The sequence below is a fragment of the Nelumbo nucifera genome, chromosome 1 (genome assembly GCF_055504915.1).
Source record: "Nelumbo nucifera cultivar China Antique chromosome 1, China Antique-T2T, whole genome shotgun sequence".
In the NCBI taxonomy this organism is placed as follows: domain Eukaryota; kingdom Viridiplantae; phylum Streptophyta; class Magnoliopsida; order Proteales; family Nelumbonaceae; genus Nelumbo; species Nelumbo nucifera.
This window is the reverse complement of record NC_142649.1, coordinates 142,327,971-142,353,074: the sequence shown is the minus strand read 5'-3', so window position 1 is coordinate 142,353,074 and position 25,104 is coordinate 142,327,971. Positions and strand designations below refer to the sequence as shown.

Below are 25,104 nucleotides of genomic sequence, written 5' to 3'. Positions count from 1 at the left end.
TTTCCTTGCAGCAAAAAAAAAAAAAGTTTTTCCAACACAAGAAACACAACTGTAATATAAAACAATTCCTGGTGCTCAACCATCATCGCTCAGGTAATGTAACTCGTCCCAAATGCACAAGCCATCCCAAACGGGTAGAAAGTGATGCAAATTTTTGAGTATAAACAAGACAAAGTATAAATTTTATATCTGGTAAGAATACAAAATCATAGTTACAAATAAAAGAATGCAAGACTTATTAACCCGTGAACCGGGTGCAAAATTATTACCACATTAAATTTTCCATGTCCAATTAGCAAACCCTATGCACAGAATTCGCAATGAACTGGAATAGCCACCTGTCAACGTATCTTTGGTTGGTGTGAACATTAGATTCAACTCCCAACTTACTCCGTCATGGTTGCGGTGAACTGGGTATGAATTGGCAAAAGATGGTCTAATTTTTATTTCTTGTGCCAAAGACAATTCCCCCTCGCTCATGATGTTGACGGGAGGAAGAAAAGAGAAAAAGCTACGTTTTCTTTTTTATCTTTTTGTTCCTTATTCTTTTAAAAATTAAAAAGAAACTTTATTATTAACTAGAAAAAATATAAAGTTTAAGCATCTCAAGAATCTACAACCCTGGCAACCTGTATTTGGGCACATGGTAAGCTTATTGAGGATCATAAAGCTTTTTGCTCTTGTAATCTTAAATTTTATATGACAACATAGTAGGTAATTAACGGTGTAAAGGACAGTCTTTGGATTCACATCTTAGAGTAGTTACAAGTGTAAAGAGAATTTGGAGGCAAACAGCAGCAAGTTAGTATTTATGTCAGCAATTTTTCTCTCTTTACTATATGAATCCTGTTTTGTCATTGCATTTTGTTGGATCACTTTTTTTAATGGCGGTGTGAATGCTCTTTGTGACTAAACACCTCAATCTACTGATTACATTCAAATTTTTTAGGTATCAATAAATGAGAACAAATTCAGGTAAGATTAGATCCAATCCAATCCAATTATAACACGGGTTTGATTAATAATGGCCTTAATGTAAGCCCAAAAACCTTAATGCAGTTGCATCCCATTTCTTATTATTAATAGTCATTCATTTGACTTATGCATACATAGACATTAATTAAGATTCAAATTGAAGGCTATATAATTTAATTTTACGATGGGGAATCCTCTTTTAAAGAACATAGCAATGTTTTTAAAAAATGATTCGGAATAGGAACCGCTGTGGCCACTGGTTTTCGGGTTGATGGTTTGAATGGACGATTCATTCTGACAAAAAAAAAGAAATAATTAAAACAAAAAATGGCCAAAACTATTGAATGAGTCGACAGTTTGATCACCCAGGTTAATGGATTTGTTCGGGTCATGGTTGAGTTGGTCCTGAGAGACACGTGGCCGCCTAGTCATCGCCCGGCCACGTCGGCTTAGCTCGGCCATGTCAGCATAGCTCGACCACATTGGCATAGCTCGGCCGAGCTACGCTATTATTGTGGCCCTCCATCCTATCCTTTTAGCCATGTCAGCCATACGTCGAACGGATGAGCACAACTACGGATAAAGAGGAGTAAGGAAGACAACTCCGCTAGGGAATGGGACTATCCTGAATACCTCGGCGGCTAACCTCATCCTGATAACACTGGAAGCCCAATACGACTACGACACAGATCTTCGGCTATAAAAAGGTACTTTATGCCCAAGGTAAGGGATTCCAACTTCTAACATCGGTACTACTACTTAGCTAGGACCAGCATCCTTATAGCTCGGCCCGACCATCTACCACCTCCTATTAACTTGAGCGTCAGAGCACCTACCCGGGGATAACTCCTCGGGCCTCTGACTTCTCCCTTCTTGATCATAGGTCTTGTAGCGTGGCCTCATCCTTGTAGCTCAGCCCCACCCTGCCAGCAAGGACTATCTGGTTGCTCTCCTCAATTCGTGCACCACCTCGGATTTAGTAGAATCAGATTGGCGTCGTCTGTTGGAAACGCACAAAAAGCCTTTCCCGAAAATCCTTCATTCCTCACCGCGCAACTAAGAAAGCAATCAAGATGCCTAAGAACCAGCCCGAATGATCAACAGGCTGATCCCCGTCTCGGGAGTCTCAGCATCATAGCCCTCCGCATCAAGAAATTCCACAGCCCCTAGCCACGATTGATCCTGAGCAGTTCTGAGCAATGCAAGAGAAGGTCGACAAGATCTTTGAAGTGATGTAGAACCTAGGATCTGCGGCACCGCCCAGTAAGACCGTCCCCCCTTATGCCCCGATGTGTACGAAGGATGATCATCGCCTCGAGGACTCCAAAGCGCACTGAGCGGACAAGGGTGTAGCGCGATCCAACCAAGAAAAGCAAGACACCACAAGGTCAGCCCCCTCCGCCCGCTCTCACAACAGGACGCACCAGACCACAATAGATCCCCGCCAAAGAAAGGCTCGGCAGACAAACGCCACCCTACGTGGTCTCCATTGCCAAGTCCAACTCCATGAAAGACCGCACCGCGCACTCCAAGAAGGAAAGGGCAACGCACACCGTGGTCTCAGACCATAGGGATAACGAGATTCGGGAACTCCAACAGTGCTTAGAAGAGCTAGAGCACAACCAAGGCCAAATAAGCACGACGTCGATTGTGGATCAGCCCACGCAACTCGCCGCGCCCACTGCCAAGGAACCACCTTTCACCCAAGAGATTGTGGACGATGTACCTCCCACGGGATGGAGGGCACCTCAACTTGACAAGTACGACGGAAACACTGATCCTACCGACCACATCGAGGCACTGAAGGCTTAATTAATGTTGCACAGATCTTCCAAGGGCCTGATGTGCAAAGCCCTAGTGGCCACTCTCACAGGTCCAGCCCTAACCTGGTATTCCTCTCTACCTCCATGCTCAATAGCGTCGTGGAAGCAGTTGGAAACTCAGTTCCGTGCACAGTTCACAACGAGTCAAAAGCATTGGAAGACCTTGACCAACCTCATGCAGGTACGACAGAGGAAAAATGAATCTCTCAGAGACTACCTGGCGAGATTCAACAAAGAGGCACTGTAGGTCAGAAACCTGAACCAATCATCGCTATTCAACACGGCCTCCGCTCATTGTCATTCAACTTCTCCATCTCTAAGAACCCTCCGCAAACTCTGGCTACATTGATGAGCCATGCACAGAAGTATATCAACGCAGAAGAAGTGCAAACACAACTATGGAACAAGGAAGAGAGGCCCGATAAGAAGAGGAGAGATATTGAGGAGCGGAAGTCAAAAAGATCAAACCGGGACTATAAGAGGCAAGACCCCGGGGGGTTCAGACCCCGTATGATGATGCCTTGGTAATCACAGCCGAGGTTTCCAACTTCGAGATACGGCATATTCTAGTTAATACAGGCAGATTCACAGATTTACTCTTTGAGGACACATTTGAGAAGCTTGACATCAACAAAGAGCGTCTCACCCCTGTCAACACTCCCCTGATGGGCTTCTCTAGTGAGTCCCTCCTACCCCTTGGGAGAATAACCCTTCCCCTATTGATAGGAGACGGTGACATCATTGCGACGATCATGGTGGACTTCATTGTGGTTCGTTGCCCCTCTTCATACAACGCCTTCCTCGGTAGGTCGATCCTTAATGCTCTACAGGCTACGGTCTCCACATTCCACCTCGCCATGAAGTTTCCCACCGAATATGGCATAGGGGTAGCACGTGGGGACCAAAGAACTATGCGGCAGTGATACTTGCTCTCCTGCCGAGGACCAAACCCAACTTACTGACTCGGCCGACCTCCGAACGGCTTGAGCCCACAACGCATAGCTCGACAGCATATTGCCGACCAACCTGACTCGGCTGACCTCTGAACGGCTTGAGCCCACAATGCATAACTCGGTAGCGTATTGTTGACCTACTTGACTCGGTTGCCCACGGCCTGAGCCTAAAGCAGAGAAGAATGCCCCCGCCCATCAAGGCCTGAGGACAGTCAATCAAACTCCGCTCACCTACCGATCAGGTCGGTCAGAGCTAGCCAAGCAACGGCTAGCCCTCGAAGGGCCCCAAAGGCTCTCGAAACCAGAAACTGAGCATCCCAAAGATGAGAGTTCAGAATACACTCCCACTTCACCAATCGGAGCCTAAAGATCTCGGCCAACTCAAAACTCGACCAAGGCAAGGCTGAGGAACCAAAAAATAAAAAGAGAGAGAGAGAGATGGTTGCACACAAGTTTAGAACCAAAAAATTTCATTAAGTTAAATAGCCAGTACAATAGGTGAAAGCTTGGCATACCAAGCCTTTACAGGAGCAACAAAAAGAAAAAAGAAAGGAACCCAATACAATTCAATTCGTAGAAGGGAGGTTGGTGGCCTCGTCACCTCCATCTTCATCATCATCACCGCCTCTGCCTTCCTCATCAATAAGTTCATCTAAGGCCAGGGGCGGTTCATTTTCGTAGGCCTCCCAAGTCTATGCAACATCGGCTAGCTCGGGACAGTGGCGCAGTGCTCTCCACCGGAAGACGTTGAAACCAGCCTCGTAGGAAGCCGAAGCATGCTAATCCATGTCCTTGCGAAGCTCCACCGAGTTCTTGTATCGTGCCACTGTCTCCTCGGTGGCCTCTTGCTTCAATCGTTCCCTCTCTACCTTTCAACTTGGCAATCTCATGCTTCAGACCATGGACCAAGTCCACTTACTCGGCTAGCCGAGCCTTCAGCTCGGCCACCTCTTTCTCCAATGCGGCAAACCGCTCCCTGGTCGCCTGAAGCTCGACCAATTGGGTCTTCACCTGAAGGTACTCGGTATGCTCCTTCTCATACAATCGCCGTAACTAACAAAGACAATCAACCACGGCAATAGCCGAGAATACGTTCTGCGGACACAAGAAGCATCATTAGTATGAAGAAGCGTGCTTGAAACAACGAAGACAGTTACGAGCTTACCTGAGCCGCAGCCCGAATAAGTGAGCACTCCAATGTGCTGCTCCCAATACTCCCGGCCTCTTCAGTAATGTAGGTCGTCATCATCCCGAAGAGCAGCTGCTCGGGAACTCTAGGGGTCTCTAGCTCATCCTGATTGCGGACCGTCCAGTGCGGTATATGGATGTCCGAGCTATTGCTCCCCACTTCAACCTGTGGAGGGAAGGCGGCCTAGTGAACTTCCTTGGGTTCCACAACCACAACATGCTCGTCGTCATTCCCCTACCGCTGAGCTCTTTTTTGCCGACATGGCGCCCTCTTGGAAGACCTCGGAGGAGGAACTACCTCAGGATGGACCTACGGTGCAACGCCAGCCCAGTTCTGCCTCTGGCGATTTTCCTTCATCCGACATACGATTTCCTCTTCACTCGCCATCTCTACACCTGCACCGCGGAAGCACAACAGTAAGTACCATATCATAGAAGCAAAGAAAGTACAGGAAAATAAAGCAACGAAAAGGATGGACCAGCTACCCTATGCATCAGCCCGCCGAGCATCAACATCTCCGAGCATGTATATGCAACTACGTCTATCTCGTGATTCATGCTCAGAGCCAACCTTTCCTCCCAAGTAAGTGCAAACCATTGAGGTTGGGGTACTCTCGTTCTCGACTTTTGTAGCACGGTCGGGAAGGGGAGGTCCCCAGGACAATGCACAAAGAAGAAAGTTTCCTCCCAATGCTTCACATAAGAGGGGGTCCCAACCAACGCTTTGATATTCTTCTTAGTCGAGAAGTAGTAGTAGCCCTGTTGGTGATGTTTGAGCTGAAGATGGAAGCTCACCATACCCAGGCTCAACTCGATATCACGAACGGCGCAGTAGGACAGAAGGCCGACCAAAAACCTAAAGGAGTTTGGCATCAACTGCACCGACAGTACTCAGTACCATGCAAGTACCTTGGCAACCTCTTCGTTCAGAGGAAACCTCAACCCAGCTTCCAAACTATTCTCGTACACACAAATTTTGCCGGGCCGAGCATCGGTTTCCATCTCACTGTGTTGCGGGCACCTCATTCGGAATTCCTCGGGGATGTCATGCATAGCTCAGATCAAACCATGTCCTCGAGGTTCAACACGCAAGGTGTGGTCCCAAATCGGCGACCAGCCCGCAAGGGAAACTCGACTTATACCCTAGAGGGACCAACCTCGGCATCCTCGAAAGCCCCATCCTCGGACTCATAATCGGACTCACTAGAACCAGAAGAGCTAGAAGCAGAAGAAGAATGGGAAGATGATGAAGACATCTTTTCGAGCTTGAAGCCGGGGAATAAAAACAAAATGCTGAGCAACGCAGGCAACACCTGAAGGGATGAGAGATCCATCCTATGGACGCCCAAAGATTGCGGAATAAGGGGCGAATTTCAAAAATTTTATCTCTCCCTTCAACTGGGAATCGTATTCCCCATTTAGAAAATCATATTTTCAAGGATCAATCTTGAACCATAAACTGAACCAGATCTGAACCAAAAGGAGTGGGAGAGGATTATACCTGATACGAAGAAATACTATCTCCCAATGGAGGTGTTCACGCCCAAGGAAGGATCCAAAATCTGCTTCCACTGAAGATGGCGCAGTGCAGGGTGGAGCAGAATCAGCAACGTTCTTCAAAAGAACTTGATCCTTCGTAAGGATCAACTGGACGACTTGAGTACAGCTCCAACCAATCTTCTCACAAAAGATTGAAATCAAGATCCAATCTTGATTGCTCCCAAGAACTGGAGATCGAACTGAAGGAATGGCCATGGCAGGAAGGTAGCGGCAGGAGAGAATTCGCAGTATGCAGGAAATCTCTCAATCTCTCTTTCTTTAAGAGAAGAATGCTGTTGATGATGTAAAAGGCTGCTGCCCCCTTCCCCTTTTATAATCTCAAAGGGATCAGCTCCTAATCAGATTAGGAGTTGCTAATCCAAATCATATTTGGGTTAGAAGTCCCTTAGTGATAAGGGATAATCCTTATCTTATCTGCAAATCAGATCAGCTGTCTCCTAATCTAATTAGGAGGTTTCCAGATCTAAATCTTATTTAGATCTTGGACTCTCTGAGTGGATAGGGTCTAAGCCCAATCCTTTTAGCTGACCCACTTCAGAATTCGCCCCCTTTAAATGACTGATCAAATCAGCCCAGTTCGAAATGGGCTTAAGGCCCATTAAGGTTATGTACTCAAAAACCTTCCAAATTGCTGCCCAGTTGGGCTTCCTTGTATGGCGTGGGACCCAAGCATTGATCTACACATCAGCCACATGGGTTCAGCCCAGCCTTTGTTACAAGGCCTGGCCAAATGCACTGCTGAAGACAGTGTACCCCCTGAAACCCATCAAATGAGCTCTATGGGCCCAACACTTACACTAAGTGGTCCCTGGGCCAAGCCACCTTGTAACACCTAGGGACTGTGGGCAGATGCAAGATTAGCCCATCAGGCATTATCCTCAATGGTCTTACACTTAACCTCTCAGCCCATAATGATCATACACTGCCCGACAAGAGAGGACCTCTCCCTCGGCTGCAAGGAACAGTGTTGCACTCTCCACTTACATGGATCCCGGGAATTAAAACCTTCTTGCAAACAATTTAGAAACCATACATATATACTTTTATATCTTATATAAAATATATTTTGCAAAACAAATCTCAACGGTTGAAATCGGCTGCCGGCAGTCTTGGTTTCCATCAGTGAGAGTGCATCCCCGATCATTACCTTTGTCCGACAAAGGGGCTGATCCTGTCACTATGATCACCCACTCAGATGAATTCTCGGACTGTCCCAACATACCCAGGTTTTGACCCCCGCTAAGGATCTCACTGATTGGTACATCAAAGACAGCCCAATCCGACACCTAGTGTAGTATCATAATCGAGTCTAGGGGTCGGGTGTAACTTTCCAGTTTTGCCCATCAATCTCCAAGGTCCAGGGCAATATTGGAAATCTAGTCCAGTTCAAAGATTCAATTAATCCTACACTGTATGTGCCTAGGGTCTCACCCTGGCAGCTGAGACAAGCCACCCCAACCGACTTGGTGGCACTAGAGTGTCAGCTTTGTCAGGATAGGTCTCCCCAGACCGACCCACTGGCTGTGAACATTCTAAACTAACACGAGTCTCATTAAGTGTCCAGTTTAAGGGTATTACATAGAAACATACCAAGGGAACATGAATCAAATATGTATCTTTATTCATTTACAATAAACTCATAAAGTACATCATTCTGATTGAAGCTAAGGGCATACAAAACTGTCTAACAGCACCCCTCCGAGTTATCCAAGCAACTCCTCTCGCAAATGGCAAAGGGGGAATGCCCGTCCACCCCTACTTATAACCTGCAGGTACACGAATCAACGCCAGATCTATGGTGAGGATCAAGCGCCGCTCTGACAAAGTTTGGGAAGACCAATCGACGCGATTGTTACCGCATGCACAAGGCCTCGGGAACCGAAAAGGCAACCTCAACAAGCAACGGATAGGGCATTAATTGCCCTGGTCCAACCAACATCACAGATGCTCGAGGTTTGCCCAAGACCACTGGGTCAACCGGTTTCTCTAGTTTCTTCGGGATGCCCAACAGTAAATATCGACCAAAGGAGGCCTCGCTGTGCCTCAGCCGAGCACCCCACCCTTTGACTTTGGAACTAGGGGAGTGGTGCTTGGATTCCGAGATTTCAAGCACAAGTTCCTCAATTGAAGAGCAGGGACCCCAACTCCGTAGCTCGACACCTATGAGGCCCCCAACTTCAAAGCTCAGCACCTCCAAAGCCCCCAACTTCGAAGCTCGGCATACCATGGCCGAGCATCAGCTCCGTAGCTTGGCGCCTTTGAGACCCTGAACTCCGAAGCTCAGCATACCATGGTCAAGCATCATAATGACCTCAGCCCCGTAGCTCAAAACCTCTAAGGTCCCCGATTTCATAGCTTGGCACACCTTAGCCGAGCATCACAACGACCTCAACTCCAAAGCTCGACATCCCACCGCCAGTAGAAAGCCTGTCCTCGACACCCAACTAAGCTAAGCCCCAACTCCGGAGCTCGGCACACCATGGTCGTGCATTACAATGACTCCAACATCGGAGCTCAACTTCCACTAGGAATCAGAGAGCCGTTCCTCGGTCCCACCAGGAAGATGGACCTCGAAGCTTAGCTCGATACCTCGGCGCTCTGCTGAGCTACGCGACCATGCAACACTTCGGACTGAGCACTCCCCCTCCTCGGCTCCAGAACTGGGGGAGTGGTGTTCGGATTCTAAAGTTAGAATTCTTGGAGTTCTGTAGCCGACGGTGGAAGGATTCCTTGGCCACATCCCATATTGCCTAGACCCCAGGATTATGGCAGGCGTTGAGGAACAACAAAGGGACCAAACGCTCAACCAAATTAACTTAGAAGTTCCTCAACCGAGGAACGAATTGGGAGTACTTCATTCCTCAACTTCAGAACTGGAGGAGTGGTGTTCAGGTCATGGCTGAGCTGGTCCTAAGAGACACGTGTCCGCCCAATCATCGCTCGGCCACGTCGGCTTAGCTCGGCCATGTCGGCATGTCTCAACCACGTCAGCATAGCTTGACCGAGCTACGCTATTATTGTGGCCCCCCATCCTATCCTTTTAGCCACGTCAGCCATATGTCACATGGATGAGCACAACTACGAATAAAGGGGAGTAAGGAAGACGACTCCACTGGGGAATGGGACTATCCTGAATACCTCGGCGGTTAACCTCATCCTGGCAACCCCGGAAGCCCAATTCAACCAGGACACAGATCTTTGGCTATAAAAAGGTACTCCATGCTCAAGGTAAAGGATTCCAACTTCTGACACTCGTACTGCTACTTAGCTCGGACCAGCATCCTTATAACTCGGCCCGACCATCTACCACCTCCTACTAACTTGAGCATCAGAGTACTTACCCGGGGATAACTCCTCGGGCCTCTGACATCTCCTCTCTTGATCGTAGGTCTTGAAGCGCGACCTCATCTTTGTAGCTCGGCCCCACCCTTCCAGCAAGGACTATCTGGTTGCTCTCCTCAGTTCGTGCACCACCTCGGATTGAGCAGCATTAGGATCATTGAGCAATTCAACAGTTTTTGGCCAGGAACCAGGTTTGAGGTAAAATGGAACCGGTTGCCTAGACGGTTCCTGGGCTGAATGGTTCGGCCATCCAAGTCAAGCATTGGAACATAAGTTTCTTCAGAACTTAAATTCCACATGCCATTAGACTAAAGCTATGCTTGATACAATCTGATAATTTTTAAACATTTACATATGTATATAACATAATATCAATCTATCAATAAAGTTAGTTTAAATGTTGTATATTTAGTAAAGAATTGTAAGTTCAAATTTCATAAAAATTATTTTCAAGTAATTTTTTTTATGATATACAATATTAAGTTGTTAGTTTGTTTTATTAATAATATATAATATGCTAATCATTTTTAGTTTAATTTTTTAATGGTATTCATTTTTCATATCTAATCCAAGTTTGTTCTGAATCTAATGAATAAGATTTCAATTCAAATGTTACAAAAATTATTTCTGAGGTATATTTGATATTTTGATTTGATCCATGTCAACCCAATCTTTCATCTATCTTGAAAGACCTTCAAAACTGTCTTCTTTTTATATAATAAAAATTTTAAAAACTTGCGTGAGGGCAACAATTCAAGGAAATCATCTTAAAACTATTGACCTTTTTTGGTAATCAACCAATATAGAAATCTCTTTATAGCCATCTCTGAACTTCAAGTGTTGAATGTGAAGATTCTTCTTCCCAAGTCCAAGAGGATTAGATTCTTTCCTCCATTGAACCTTCAAATACAATGTAGATGGTGCTGCAAAAGATGGAGTAAGTGGCATTCTTAGAGATGAATTTCAGCACAAGGTTCTTGCTTTTTCATCCTTTTCTGGGATTGGTACAAATTGTCTTAGCAGAAATTAGGGTCATTAGGGATGCTCTTTTTTTAGGCAATTTAGATGCTCTTTTGCTCATTAGCAGGTTTAATTTTTGAAATGTTATAATAAAAAGTAAACCTGGCAAAAAGTTGACCCAACCGCAAATCCGACCCAACCCACCTTGAAAAAACAGGGTTAGGATCACATACTTAGCTACCTGAATTTCAGAATGACCCGACCCGGCCCAACCTGGAAAAAACTGAGTTGGATTGGGTCATGGGTCAACCCGCTAACCCGATTGTTAGGTCTAATCGGGACTATTCATGTATTGTTAGAAATTTCCACTTTTTAATCTTTACCATTTAGTGTTTACTCTTTATTATTTACACTTTGAAGTTTGAATTGTTCAATGTTCAAGTTTTTTATTTTATTTTTGGAATTGTAAGGTTAATTCCTTTAATTTTGGCATTTTTCTTGTATTTTTTAAAATTTCACTTATTTTTTTGGATGATCTGAATTGACCCATGGGTCAACCCTAACCCAAACATTTAGGGTTAGAGTCTAGCATTTGCTAACCCGACCCAAAATCAACCTGAAGTGTATTGACCCAACCCACCCAACCCAATTGCCAAGTCTAATAAAAGGTGATTCTCTCATCTACTTTCAGATTATCACTCATAAGATTGATCCTCCATGGTTCATCCTCAAAAGGATTGATAGGATTAATAAGTTGGCCACCCAAATGAATGCCTCTTTCTAACATACCCTTCACTAAGGTAATAAGGTTGTTGATGTCTTGGCAAATTTAGCTTGTCTCTATAGGGGTGGATTTGAGCCAAGTTGAGCTGAATAGTATGAGGCTCAAGCTCGAGCTCGAGCTCGGCTCGAGTCAAAAACTCGTAAGCTTGAACTCGATTTGAGAAAAAATGTTTTATAAAAATAAAAAATTATATATAAAAAATATTTTTTATTTGATATTTAAAAAATTAAGAATTATAATATTTTTATTATATATATTATTTTCTATAATTTTATTTTATATATATATATATTCGAGCTCGGCTCACAAGCCTCACAAGCTGAGCTTTATTATGCTCGAGCTCGGCTCATTTATTAATCGAGCCTATAAATTGGGCTCGAGCTCAGCTTGAAGCTCGGTTGGAACTTAGCCGAGCTCGAGCCTAATAGAGCTCAGCTTATGGCCACCCCTATGTCTCAGGTTCAAATGAAGAAGTCCATGTCAGTGAAGGCATGAATCCCTTCCTTGTGATATTAGACTTCTAGTTATTGAAGATATATAATCTACAGTTACCTTATATAAAAAAATTATTAATTGTTTTTTTTGTGGGTTACATTATTAGACATACATATGAGCCAATGATCGGCTTGAAGGTCTACGGGAAATTGATGGGGAAGATGGAAAGTGGTCAGACCCTTGGAGGGATTGGGCCACTAGAGTACCTTGTGGTTTTTTCTATATGATCTAAAAGAGACTATTGCGATGTTTGCTTTTCGGTAAGTTACTTATCTAAGTGTTTCCTGAGAAATACTTACCCGCGTAAGTGCATTTATCCAGGTTCTTTTATTTTCCATGTAAATAAGGCAATGACTGTTTTAGCCCAAAAAATCCATTATTAAAAGGGCCACTTTTGTCCCATTCAAGTGTTAGCAACTTTCTTGCAGATGGGAAAGTTATTTACCCACCCAGGCAAGTGATACCTAGGAAAATAAAGTTTCCCTAGTCCCCACATAAATCTAAAAAAAAAAAAAGAACATAGGTTTTATGGTCAATGGGAACCAAAATCCCATTGACCAGGGAAAGGGGGAGGGGGAGGGGGAGAGCTTTGACCTGAATAAGGAATCCCCCCCCCATGTGAAAACGAATTTATATATGAAGGGGTTTCTAAAAACCTTCGTGTGGCCAATAATTGTTATTCACTAGTATGTTCTTATACTATTCCTACTAGGGCCGACAATCTTGACCCCAACCCATTTGACCCACCCATTCCATTGGTGGGTCAATATGGGTTGAACAACCCATTAGGGTCAGTGAAAAAGGGTTAGGGTGGATTGGGTCAAGGTACCCATTAGGGTCAGGATGGGTTGGGTCGAGGGGGTCAAGGGTTGGGTCGACAATTTCACCAAGCCTCACCCACACGTACCATGGGTATGTTTTCATGTTTTTTGGTGTTCATGCATTTTTTTTACATTTTTTTTGCTTTTTTTCATTTTTCTGATTTTTTTATAAAAGTTATGCATTTTGCTTGCATTTATGCAATTTTTTGCATTTTTTATAATTTTGGTATTTTTCTGCATTTCTTTTGCAAATTTCTAGTATTTTTCTGCATTTTCTGCATAATTTTTGCTATTTTATGTTATTTTCTGGTATGTTTCTGAAACTTTACTGTATTTGCTGCATTGTATTTTATAATTTTCTGGTATTTTTCTACATTTTCTGCAACTTTTTGGTATTTTTTTTATTTTCTACAATTTTCTAGTATTTGCTACATTATTTTTTCAATTTTCTAGTTTTTTTGTATTTCCTGAATTTTTCTATGTTTTTTCTGATTTTTTTACAAAAGGTTTGCAATTTCTAGTATTTTTTCAAAATCTTTGGTATTTTCTATATTTTTCTAAATTTTTTGCAATATTTCTGCCTTTTTTTTTGCATTTTCTGCAATTTTTCTTTTTTTTTGCAAAAAAAATTGCAAATTCTATAAAGTTTTTTGGTATTTTTCTGCATAATTTTTGCATTTTCAGGTAGGGTTGTTCACATAATGTCAAAAACCGACCAAATCGACCCAACTCGATCCGATGTGGCTGGTTTTTAACTTAATTTGGTTGGTTTCGGTTTAGAAATATGCATAACCCAACTGATCGGTTCGGTTATGGATTATAACTTTGTAAACTGAAGTAAATCGATCATATGAATGATGCTTGCATGTCCTAGTCAATCTTTGCAAAAAAAGCAAAAAAGACAAAAGTCTTTTTATGAGATAACGTGCAAGAGGGTGGAAGTGTGAAGTCTAACCTGAGTCTTAGGCCTAGCTCTCATATATAGTACAAGTCTGGATTTTTAATGCAAATAGGACAGTAATAAGAAGTCTAATCTTAGTCTTAGGCCTAGCTCTCAGGCATAGTACGACAAGTCTAAAGTTTTAAATGTTAATAGGACATTAATAAGACTCTACATATTATTTTATTATTTCTTTTTTTATATGTATTATATTTAATTACTTTTCTTATTTTACTGTGTTTTGAATTAAGTTGATTTGTATATGGAATGACAGAAAAAAAAAAAAAGAAAAATACTTGCATGTTACATAATTAAGCACTTGTATACCTGGTTTCCAACCATGAAAGCTTGCCTTCTCAATCATTGATCCTAGATTCCTAGGTAGAAGAGTTCAAGGTATAGACTTGTCCGTTGTCCCTTTCAAACTCAAAAAAGTATTTATGGGCATCAAATGGCTGATTCCTGGAACTGGAATCACGAAAATTAAACCCAATCCCACTATTCATGGGAGCAAATTAGAACTGTTTATGGGTCGGGCCGGGCTTTCACTTTGTATTAACAGATTTTTCTAAGGCCCAAGCTGGAGCTCGAGCCCGGCCCGACTATTGGGCCTACAACTTGGGCCGAGCCCGACCCTCATAAAAAGCCCGAAGCCCGGGCCCCGAGACCAAAATTTAGCCCATACTGTTACTACTGCTGAAGCGGCTGAATAGATAGAGAGAGAGAGAGAGAGAGAGAGAGAGAGAGAGAGAGAAAGAAATTATAAAGAAAAGAATAAAAAATGTATATATTAAATTATAAATATATATTTCAATAAATATTATATTATTTATATATTTTATATAATATATAAATTACATATTATATATTTTATAAAATATATAATCCTGAGTCGGGTCGGGCCGGGCTTTTTTGACAAATCCCAAGCTCGGCCTGAAACACAGTCGGGCTTACTGTGTTAGGCTTGAGGTCAGGCCCGAGGGCCTAATTACATGACCAAGCCCGATTGGGTTGTGGGCCGGGCCATCGGGCTACCCGGCCCATGAACAGGTCTAGAGCAAATTCTTTCTCTCTCATTCCTTTTTCTCTATCATGTTCAAACTTGTCCCAGATTTGGCCAACTTTTTCCCAGGTATCACCATATTTGTTTCTCCCAAAACTTAGGTCCTTATTTTGTTCAGCATGGGATCGCTTTCTCCTGTAAGGTGAAAAATCTAGATCATCATCTTCAACAGATTCATAATTGGCATGATCTTGGGCAAGTTTCTTTGAATACCCTTCATCCCAGTATAATCTTTCCCAGTTTTCTCTGAGCTCTTGATATAGTTCCATATATCTTTTACACCAAGGCTCATGTTCCGATTCGTTGAGAACTAGGCGGGTTCTGTGCATGAACTGCTCTCTCATCCGCTTACAGCGTTTATTAGGTAGGTTGTCTCTTGGGATGACAAAGCGCTCTCTTAGTGGAATGTTCTCTCCAATTTTGTGCATCTCGTCGTCCACCACCCACTGTTCCGTTTTATCATCCACCTTCTTCACTATTGCCGTCTGGAACTTGTTCTTCCTCCTTGCACTAGTACTATTGCTACTGGTAGAAAAGCATGTAGCCGAGGCGCCGCTTCTTGCCAAATGGAGCTATTCAATCTCATATTGAGTGAAGGGCTACAACCTTTGCAACCGTCTTGCAAGCGACAACATCAAGTTAGACGAAATGCTCAATCGCTTTGAGACGAGGTCTCAGTTGAAACCAAACAAACTGACCCATCGATAGTTTTTATAGCAAGTCGAGTTTTATTTCTTTGGGTCGGTTTTGGTTGATTTAGTAGTCAACCCAATATAGTCGGTTCGGTTGATAAAACTATGTATAACCGACCAGTGTACAACCCTATTTTCGGGTACACAGGTCGACTTGACCCGTTTTTTCCACGTGATAGCCTTGGTAGAGATTATTCTCTCAAAAATGTTATTTTCGGGTATATGGGTTGGCCGACTTGTTTCTATCACGTGACGGCCTTGAGAGATGATTCTCTCAAAAATGTTATTTTTGGGTATACGGGTCGACCTGACCCATTTATAGCACATGGTAGACTTGAGAGAGTTTGTTCTCTCAAAAGTTTTTAGGTATATGGATTGACCTGACCCATTTTTGTATTTATAGGTGAGAGTAGGTGGGTTAGTATGGGTGAGGGTGGGTCAAGTGGGTCAATATGGGTGGGTTATGATCCTTTAAGATACATTGATGATGGGTCATGGTGGGTTGATGGGTCAATATGGATGGATTAATATTCAACCCTTACCCAACCCAACCCACCCATTTGCCACTTCCTACATTACCATTTGATAATTTGGATTTGCCATTGGAGCATATTGACTCAATTCTATTCCGTTTCAAGGTGGGTTAAATCAGGTTTGTAGTGGTTCACATGTCTATTCTCTTACACTATGATTTTAAGCATATGGAGTAGACCTAAAAGTATGTTGGAGTCATGAGCTAAAAACTAGAGGTTTCAACCATAAATTGAAAAGCATTGGTATAATTTACTAGCTAGAAGGAGCCTATCCTATGCACCTACTAGTGTTATCTAGAAACACTCCCATGTTCTATATTTTACATTTTTTTTTGTTAGAGGACTTAGTTAATTTTAAATAGATTTTTTTTTTTAAATCCCAAAATTTATTTTCCTGGTAGAGGGGGCCGCTCAAAATTTTATTAAAATCATAGTGTAAGAGCATAGACATGATTTTAATAAAATTTTCACGGCCCCCTCTACCAGGAAAATAAATTTTGGGATTTAAAAAACAGATCTCTTTAAAATTAACAAATCCTCTAACAAAAAAACATATAAAAGTAAATGTCCATATAGAACATGAGAGTGTTTGTAGCTAACACTAGTAGGTGCATGGGATAGGCCCCTTATAGCTAGTAAATTAAACCAATGTTTTTCAATTTATAGTTGAAACCTCTAATTTTTAGCTCATGCTCCAACATATTTTTAGGTCTATTCCATATGCTTGAACCGTTTTGCTGGTAAAAACTAAAAACAGATTACTCAACTGGTTGAACCATTGACCCATTGAACCCAATCAATGAATCATGAGTTAGACATTAACTTTTATTCTGTTTATTTTTTGTATTTTTAGTCTTTTTCATCATTAATATATCAATATTCATTACTTTTAATTTTGTTCAATATGGTGAACATATAAATGGGATGAAATGAAGTTTCAAAGTCAAAAAAGTAGAATTAATGCATTAATGTTCAGCTTTTTGTTTATTAATTAGTTATGCAATGAAGAAAAGAATGTGTGCATTTAAAGCATTAGAATATATCATTTTTTTTTTCTTTTGGCTCAGTTTTGAAGGAGTATAAATACAAATATCTACAGTACAAATAAATATAAAATAAAAGACTTTGCACTGTATATATTTGTATTTGTATTTGCACACTTTCCAAACTGATCCTTTATTTTTTGTACAACACACATTACGGGGGGACTCATGGAATGGGGACAAAGCAGGGTGGAATTAGAATATGGCATTCGTTAGTGCAACAAAAAGTCCACCGCTTTTCCCTCATGTGGTTGAAATATAATAGCACAATAATAATTAATGTTCATTGCTCGTGTAATTGCATGATAGAATAAAAGCTAAATATATTTAAATGAATAATAAATTAGAAGGCAAATTAAATGAATAACTTATAGAGAAAATTAATTCCATCTACACTTTCCTTCCAAAAGAATAATGAGGTGCCAAACGTTGATAAAAGACCCTAATAGGTAGGGGTGAAAATGAATCAAGTTTTTTATGAGTTATTTGAGCTCAGCTCATGAAAAGTTCAATTTGGCTCAGTTTAAACTCAATTTTGAGTCAAACTCAAGTTCAATATATAGGCATGTTTGCTAATTGAGTCAAGCTCGAACCTAATATAGCTCGGCTCGTGAAGTTTGCTAGTCTAATCGAGCTTGCTTACATACATACATACATACATATAGTAATAAATTGTTTTTATTATATAATAATATTTTTATCTTTTATATGTATGATAATAAATAGTTTTTATAATTCTTAAATATTTGTATGTAAAATAAAAAATAAATTTTTATATGTATAATTTATATTTTTATAAGAAGATTGGCTCACAATCGATCTTGAACCAACTCGAGCTCAAACATATGAGCTTTTGAGTCGAGCTGAATTTAAGCTCAAATTAAGTTAAACTCGAACTTGATGGACTTTTGACAAGCTGAGCTCAAATAACCAAATATCCGGCTTGGATTGGTTTGAAACCACCCCTACTAATAGGAAGAATCACACATTTAGTCTGATTAGTGTAAGAGCATATACTATGTATGCATGCAAGATAAAAGGATAAAATAAAAAAGCCTCATACATGTATGACAAAATGCAATTTATATAGTATAGATATGAAGGGGGGAATGATTATGGACGGTTGTTGATGAAAGTTCCTTGTAGTTTTTCTTCCCTTTGTTTTTCATTGCCATACTCCCCTCCACTCACCCCACCTTACAAATATAGATCACATAACCAAAACGGCTATAATTGAAAAGGCTTGTTTTTGTTAATAAAGATCTATCATCCGAAGGGTGTACCATAGTTAGCAAATATGTATAAAGTATAAATACTATGTGGAAAATTTCAGGTATAATTCATAACCAATTACAAAGAATACAACAAAAAGTCAGTCGACGAAATATGTTATGGTAAAAGATCAGTCAAATATGCAATTGTGTTCAATATATTCTAAATCACAACCGAATTGAGTAAAACTCTCCTACAAACAGAGTGAATTCATTTATTTATAGAGAGATAGTAGAGTTCGAGTATGTCACAAACTTCTTGGTTGCATAACGTTCACGTCAACCTTTATCACTATTACCCCCCACCCCGCACCAAGTTGGACGTGGGGGAGCACAGTGTTGGAGCCAAAGTATTGGGGAGTAGGGGGGTGTTTATTGTTTGGTTCAAACCACAAAACCAAACCAAATTTATGATTTGGTTCAGTCTATACCTGAAAACAGTTTGATTCAGTTTCAAATTTTGCTAAATTGCAGTTTGTGGTTTCGGTTTGGTTTTTGGATTTTATTAACCTAATCAAATCGTAAACCGTAAATGATGTATAATATATATAAATCGAATGTATAAAATTATAAATATATAATAAAATATTTTATTTTATAATAAACTAATAAAATAAAAGTTTTAAGTTTTAAGTTTTAATTTTTAGGAGTGCTATTTGGGCTTTCTAATTGAGTTAAGCCCAATAGAATTAAAGAATGGTCCAAAGTTCCCAAACCGTATTAGAAACTGCACCATACTATAAGAAAATGGTTTGGTCTGATTTGGTTCCATGCCAAAACGATTTGGCTTGGTTTGGGAATGTCTCAATCTGTAATTTACTGGTTTGGTCTAAGATCTTTGAACCTAGGGATGGCAATTTTTCCCATTTCCTCGATCCCTGTAGGGATCTGCCCCAAATGGGGCAAGGATGGGGATGATTTTCTCCTCGCGGGGACGGGGATAGGAAAATTTTCATCCCCATTGGTAGGGATAGGACGGGGACAGGGAGAGCACTCCCCGTCCCATGGGGACCCAATCCCCGCCCCATGGGATCCCCACTAATATACATGTATATCTATATGTATATGTACACATACATTTATATATTAATATTTTTAAAAATATATTTAAATCTTTTCTAATAGAATTGTAAATTTTAATTATTTTATTTTTATTTTTTTAAATAAATAAAAAAAGAAAAACAAAATAATTAACGTTATAAAAAATCACAGGGAGTGGGGGATCCCTGTGGGGATTTTCGCTGCCCTGTTGCCATTCCTAATGAACCGGACATTGAACACCCTATTAGGGGGAGCCAAAGAGCACACATGGTCATGATACCAACAATTTCATTATGGAAAGAGATGAACTGAACATGGAGGAACTTCTTGGAGACGAGGTCACATTATGACATGTTTTGTTCTAGCATGAAAAACGAGATTGGTGCTGAGGTATGTAGCACCCAAGTTGTCGCACTAAAATGTTGGAGGTTGAGAAGGTGGAAACCCAAGCTCACCAAAAATGATTGGACCCACAGCATTTGAAATTAGAGAACACAATGCATATGCTCCGATATTCAGCTTCAGTGTTGGAGAAGGCATTGTCGACTACTTCTTGGATGACAAAGAGATGAGATTATTGTCATAGTAAATGCAATAGCCACCTTGTGATTTAGGATTGCTTGGGTAGCTATCCAATCGGCATTTGCAAAATTATGAAAGTGAAAAGAGTTAGTAAGTGCAAGGCAGAGACCATAGAGAATTATGACTTTCAAATAGTATAAGATACACTTGACAACCTTCTAGTGTTTAGGGTCCGTTTGGTTTGCAGGAATAGGGGTCTGGAATCGGAATTGGAATGGACTATTCCGATTCCAATTGTTTGGTTGGGCGGAATTGGAATCCCATTCCCATTCCTAATGGAATAGCATTCCCCCATTTGAGGGAATGGCCATTCTCTACCTCTCCCTTGGGAATGAAATCCCATTCCTGCTGATTTTAATTCCCATTCTCATTCCTGTTTGAACCAAACAGACTATGGGAATGGACCATTCCGATTCCGACTGCGAACCAAACGGACCCTTAGTTGTTGGAGAGGCCATAAACTGGAGTTCACATTAGTGCCCCACAGAGCACATATCAATGTGCATTGGGAACATCTCCCAAAATTGTCATTAGAAGATATTTCCAATACACAAATGGGATGTGCTGTGGGGCACCTGTGGGGTGCATTTTGTGGGGCAAAGATGTGAATTCCATAAACTGGTGAGAGGGAACCAGTTCCCATGCACCATTGCAATGCAAGGCAGTAAACTCCTCCTGCATAGAATTTTTCCACTTAGGGTCATTAATAGCCTTGATAAAGAAAGAGGGTTCAAAAAGTATGTCTAGGAGGGTGTTTAGAAACCAAAAAATTTAGGGTCATTTGGTTCGTAGTCGAAATTAGAATTAAAATGGTTTATTTTTATAGTCTGTTTGGTTCAAATAGAAATGGAAATGGGAATTGAAATTAAAAGGAATGAGATCTCATTCACAAGGGAGAGGGAGGGAATGGTCATTCCATCAAATGGGATGACCATTCCACCAAGAATGGAAATGAGAATCCAATTTTGTCCAACCAAACAATTGGAATCAAAATAGCCCATTCCGATTCCGATTCTAAACCCCTATTCCCACGACCAAATGGGGCCTTAGTTTGGGCTTAAAAATTCCACTCTTAGTTCGAATCATCAACGAATGAATGGGCTAAGGTGGTAGTGCCTAGGCTGGAGGAAAGGAATGTGGGTTAGGCAAAGCGGTAGTCGTAGATGTGGCTGGGCCCGTAGACTTAGTGGTGGGTTCAAGTTGATGTGTAGGGCCCAAGTTAGGGGTTCAGTCAATGGAGAGCTGGTTTTGGGTGAGAGGCCCAAATGGGAATTGGTTGGGCTGGGTGAATGACCTAGCCCCAATCGGTTAATGGTGTTTGTATATTGGAGGGTCAATAGTTAAGTTGAAGTATGCATTGTGGGTGCCCATAGCAATGATAGGGGGTGGTCCAATGGGAGGACCAGTGGGATGGTCAACAACCGAGTTGGTGGATTGTTGGGCCAAGAAGGGAAAGGTCCTTTCACTAAACACAACATGCCTTGAATTAAAGAGATGTCAAAGCATTTGTACTCATGGTGGGCCCAACTGTACCCTAAAAGAACATTTGAGCCCTGATAGGTCTAGTTTAGTATTAACAAGAATTTCCCAAGGGGATTTATAGCCTAGGAGTGCTGTTGGTAATATGTTAAGCAAATATATGGCCATAGTCAAACATTCAAATGTAGGCTGGCATGAGAGTCGGCACACAATGCTATGATTTGAAGGCACGGAATTCTCCTCCACCATTTGTTTGAAGGGACTTAATAGAAGTGCCCAAAAAGTTCTCAACCATAGATTTAAAATTAATAAAATTCTGCAAAGCATCAAATTTAGGATGCAGAGCATAAATTCATATGAATACATCAAAATCATTAATAAATGAAATGTAATAGTTAAGTCCATCAAACAAGGTCTTTGATGCAAGTCCCCATAAATCAGCAAAAATAAAAAATAAAGGTTGTAACGAATAAGTCTTCCTAGCAGTAAAAGTTAGTTTGTAACTTTTGCCTAACTAATAGGAAATACAAAAGGCTTAATGTTTTATTAGAGGGTTGCAGTAATTTATTGTGAGAAATAACACGACGTACAATTCTTGGCGATGGAAGGCCAAGCCTATAGCCTATAGTGTCATGTGTTAATTCAACACCATTCACCTACAAGAGCAAACCTAGAGCTCAACTGCGTGGGTCTTTTGGGTCTAATTGGTATAGACCATTGTTATTTAAACTGTAGAGGAGTATCTTCTTGGACTGATGATCCTTCACAACAAAGAAATGAATATGAAATTCAAAAAAATAACTCAACGGCTCCTCCTGGCCCACCTATTTTAAGTCGAGCTTGGACATAATTTTAAATCCGCAGGCTTGGGCCTAAAACACTAGGACCGGCATTATTTCAATCGAGTTTGGGCTTTCTCAAAAAATCCCGACTTAAGCCCGACATGATAATATATATTATATAATAAAAACATATTTTACTTAATAAAACTATATATATATATATGTGTGTGTGTGTGTGTGTTCCTCTTCTATTTTCAAGTAATAGTGAATCTTTTAGTATTTTTGGGTTTTGAGGGCTTTTAATCAATGTTTTTGAATCATCAACCTAAAAACCAGTAGCCAGAACGGTTTTGATTCTAGGTCAGTTTTTAAAACCTTACTTTTAATTTAAATAAAACACTTTTTATTAATTATAAAAAGAAAAAAATTGTTATCAAATTTCTGATTGGACTTGAATTCGGCTCAGGCTTTGGGCTTTATATGAGGTCAGGCTCGAGCTCAAGACCAAGGCTCGATGGTCAGGCCAGGATTGGGCTCAGGCTCGGGCCTGAATGTATTGTACTAATACAAAGTCAAAGCCTGATCCGCCCCGTGAGCAAGTCAATATGTGACACCCAAGTTAGGGTACCACATTAATAGTATTAGTAGAGGATGTTATGTAAGTTGCCTTGGACCCTTCCCTTTTCTCTCATAGCGAAAATAACAATTGACAGTAGTATGATTCTTCTTCTTACAGATTTGACATGGACTTGTTGGTCGTTATTGAATAGAAGACTAGCCATTATTTGATCCTTTTGTTTTTCGTAATTATTTTGCAACTTCTATAGATTCATGACCATTTTGGGAGTTTTGATTTTGGACAGGGCTGTCAACGGGTTGAGTCTGAGGTTAGGTAACTATTTATTAGGACAAATTAAAATCACAAACCAAGAATTATCATGGTTAATAATCTGGTTTATTGGGTATATTGAAAACTATATTTGTTTATTTAAATAAAAGCATAAATTTTTATCATATAACATTTATAAAAGTGATAGAAAAATATTAAATTATTTATAAACTAATAAATTAAACATATTTAACTAATATTATCTTTTTTATTATTTAACAAAATTATTATTTCAAACATAAAATATGATAAAAATTACAAGAAAATTAAGAAAATATTATATATTTAATAAAATAAATCGTTCTGGATCTGAATCAATTTGGGATAGGGAAGAAGTGTAACTGGCCCCATTATTAATGATGACAAAATCATGAAACCATAACTGTTATAATTGGTTCAACCCGTTCAAGTCTATTACGTAAACCCGACCCATTTACAACCCTAATTTTGGATGGAACATGATTTTGAAGGCTGCATTTGTACTAAACAAATTCTATCCAAAACAAGTTTTAACATAACCATGCAAAGTTCATGATTTTGCAACATGGCATGCAATTCTTTAGTAGAGACTTAGAGTTCATCAAGTCGAGTACTAATGGAGGTCATGAAGGCCTTATAACCGGTCCTAACCCTAGTAGGATACAAAGGTTGAAATCATATTCAAGTACTAGTGCACCAGTGACAATTAGGCTGTTAGCCAAAGAGCGCTTGACTTTCTAAGGTAATGGTGATAGAGAAAGTGTACCTTTACAAAGATTTTGTAATTCAAAATGTAATTGCATTAACCAAACCCGAAATTTCGGTTCAAGAGTTTTTTTCAATGTATTCCATAGGCTTGTTGGTGAAGAGCAATCGATAACTTGGCCTAGAGCAGCTTCAGTAAGAGTTAATAGAAGCCAGATAAGGAGTGCATCTTGTTTTCCCCATGCTACGAATGCTATATTTGTCAAGCTGTATGAAGGAAGCTTTAGGGAGGGGGTCATCGTCAAGGCGAGAAACCTGAAGAGAGGAGCTCATGGGCATTCTGATGGGTTTTACACCAGTAAGATTGAGGCTTTGTAGAAGATCTTGCATGTACTTCCATTGTGAGAGGAATAGGCTAGATGGAGTGCGACTAACCTCAACACCGAGAAAATAATGAAGTCGGCCGATGTCCTTGATAGAGAAATGAGAGCCCATTTGTGAGAGCAAGGAATATATAATGGTCTCATTGGATTCAGTAACGATAATGTCATCATCAACATATATGAGGACATAGATGATAGTACCGTCATGTGCATAGATAAAGAGTGAGGCATTGGATTTGAAGACCACGAAACCTTGCTCAATGAGAAAGGGTTGTTGAAGTTTGAGTCCGCGTTCTGTGCACCGGTGGGTTTACTGGACCCGTGAACCCACCAAGCACAACCGACCACACGTTCGGATCAAGATTCATAATGTTAATGGGCTTTGCACCATTAACATGGGATAACGGGTTCAACTGGCCACAAAAAGGCAAAAATATTCGGTTGTTTGAAAACCTCTCTCCACCGAACCCTACCCACACAACGACGACCATACAGTAGCGGCCGATCTGAACTTGGCACGGCCATCGGCGGCGAGAACTCTGGCGATACGTTTTTTGGCCTTCTTCTTCTTCTTCTTCTCTTATAAAGAATGAACAAACGTTTTTTGGCCCTAAATAATGAACAAAACGGGAAAAAATCTAATAGAATGAGGGGAAAACAAAAATTACTAATAACGAAGATCATAATATAAAAAAGGAAAAAATAGATTACCGGCAGAATTGCTGAATATGGCAACATTATCACCAAAAACCGGTTTGCAGAGACGCAATGAAGGGACTAGAGGAGGCCAGATAGAAGAAGAGTAAGGAGCAGTAAGTGTA

General features: G+C 40.7%; 1 protein-coding gene across 1 annotated transcript; it reads right to left on the bottom strand.

Moving 5' to 3' along the window:
- Nucleotides 1–4,666: 4,666 nt before the first annotated feature.
- On the bottom strand, nucleotides 4,667–16,199 carry LOC148803928 (uncharacterized). The gene is made up of 4 exons (XM_088898527.1): nucleotides 16,176–16,199; nucleotides 14,877–15,476; nucleotides 4,917–5,105; nucleotides 4,667–4,804 (listed from the first exon to the last, which is right to left on the bottom strand). Exons 1-4 carry the CDS (start codon nucleotides 16,197–16,199, stop codon nucleotides 4,667–4,669), a joined length of 951 nt encoding a protein of 316 aa, XP_088754653.1.
- Between the last annotated feature and the right edge of the window lie 8,905 nt (nucleotides 16,200–25,104).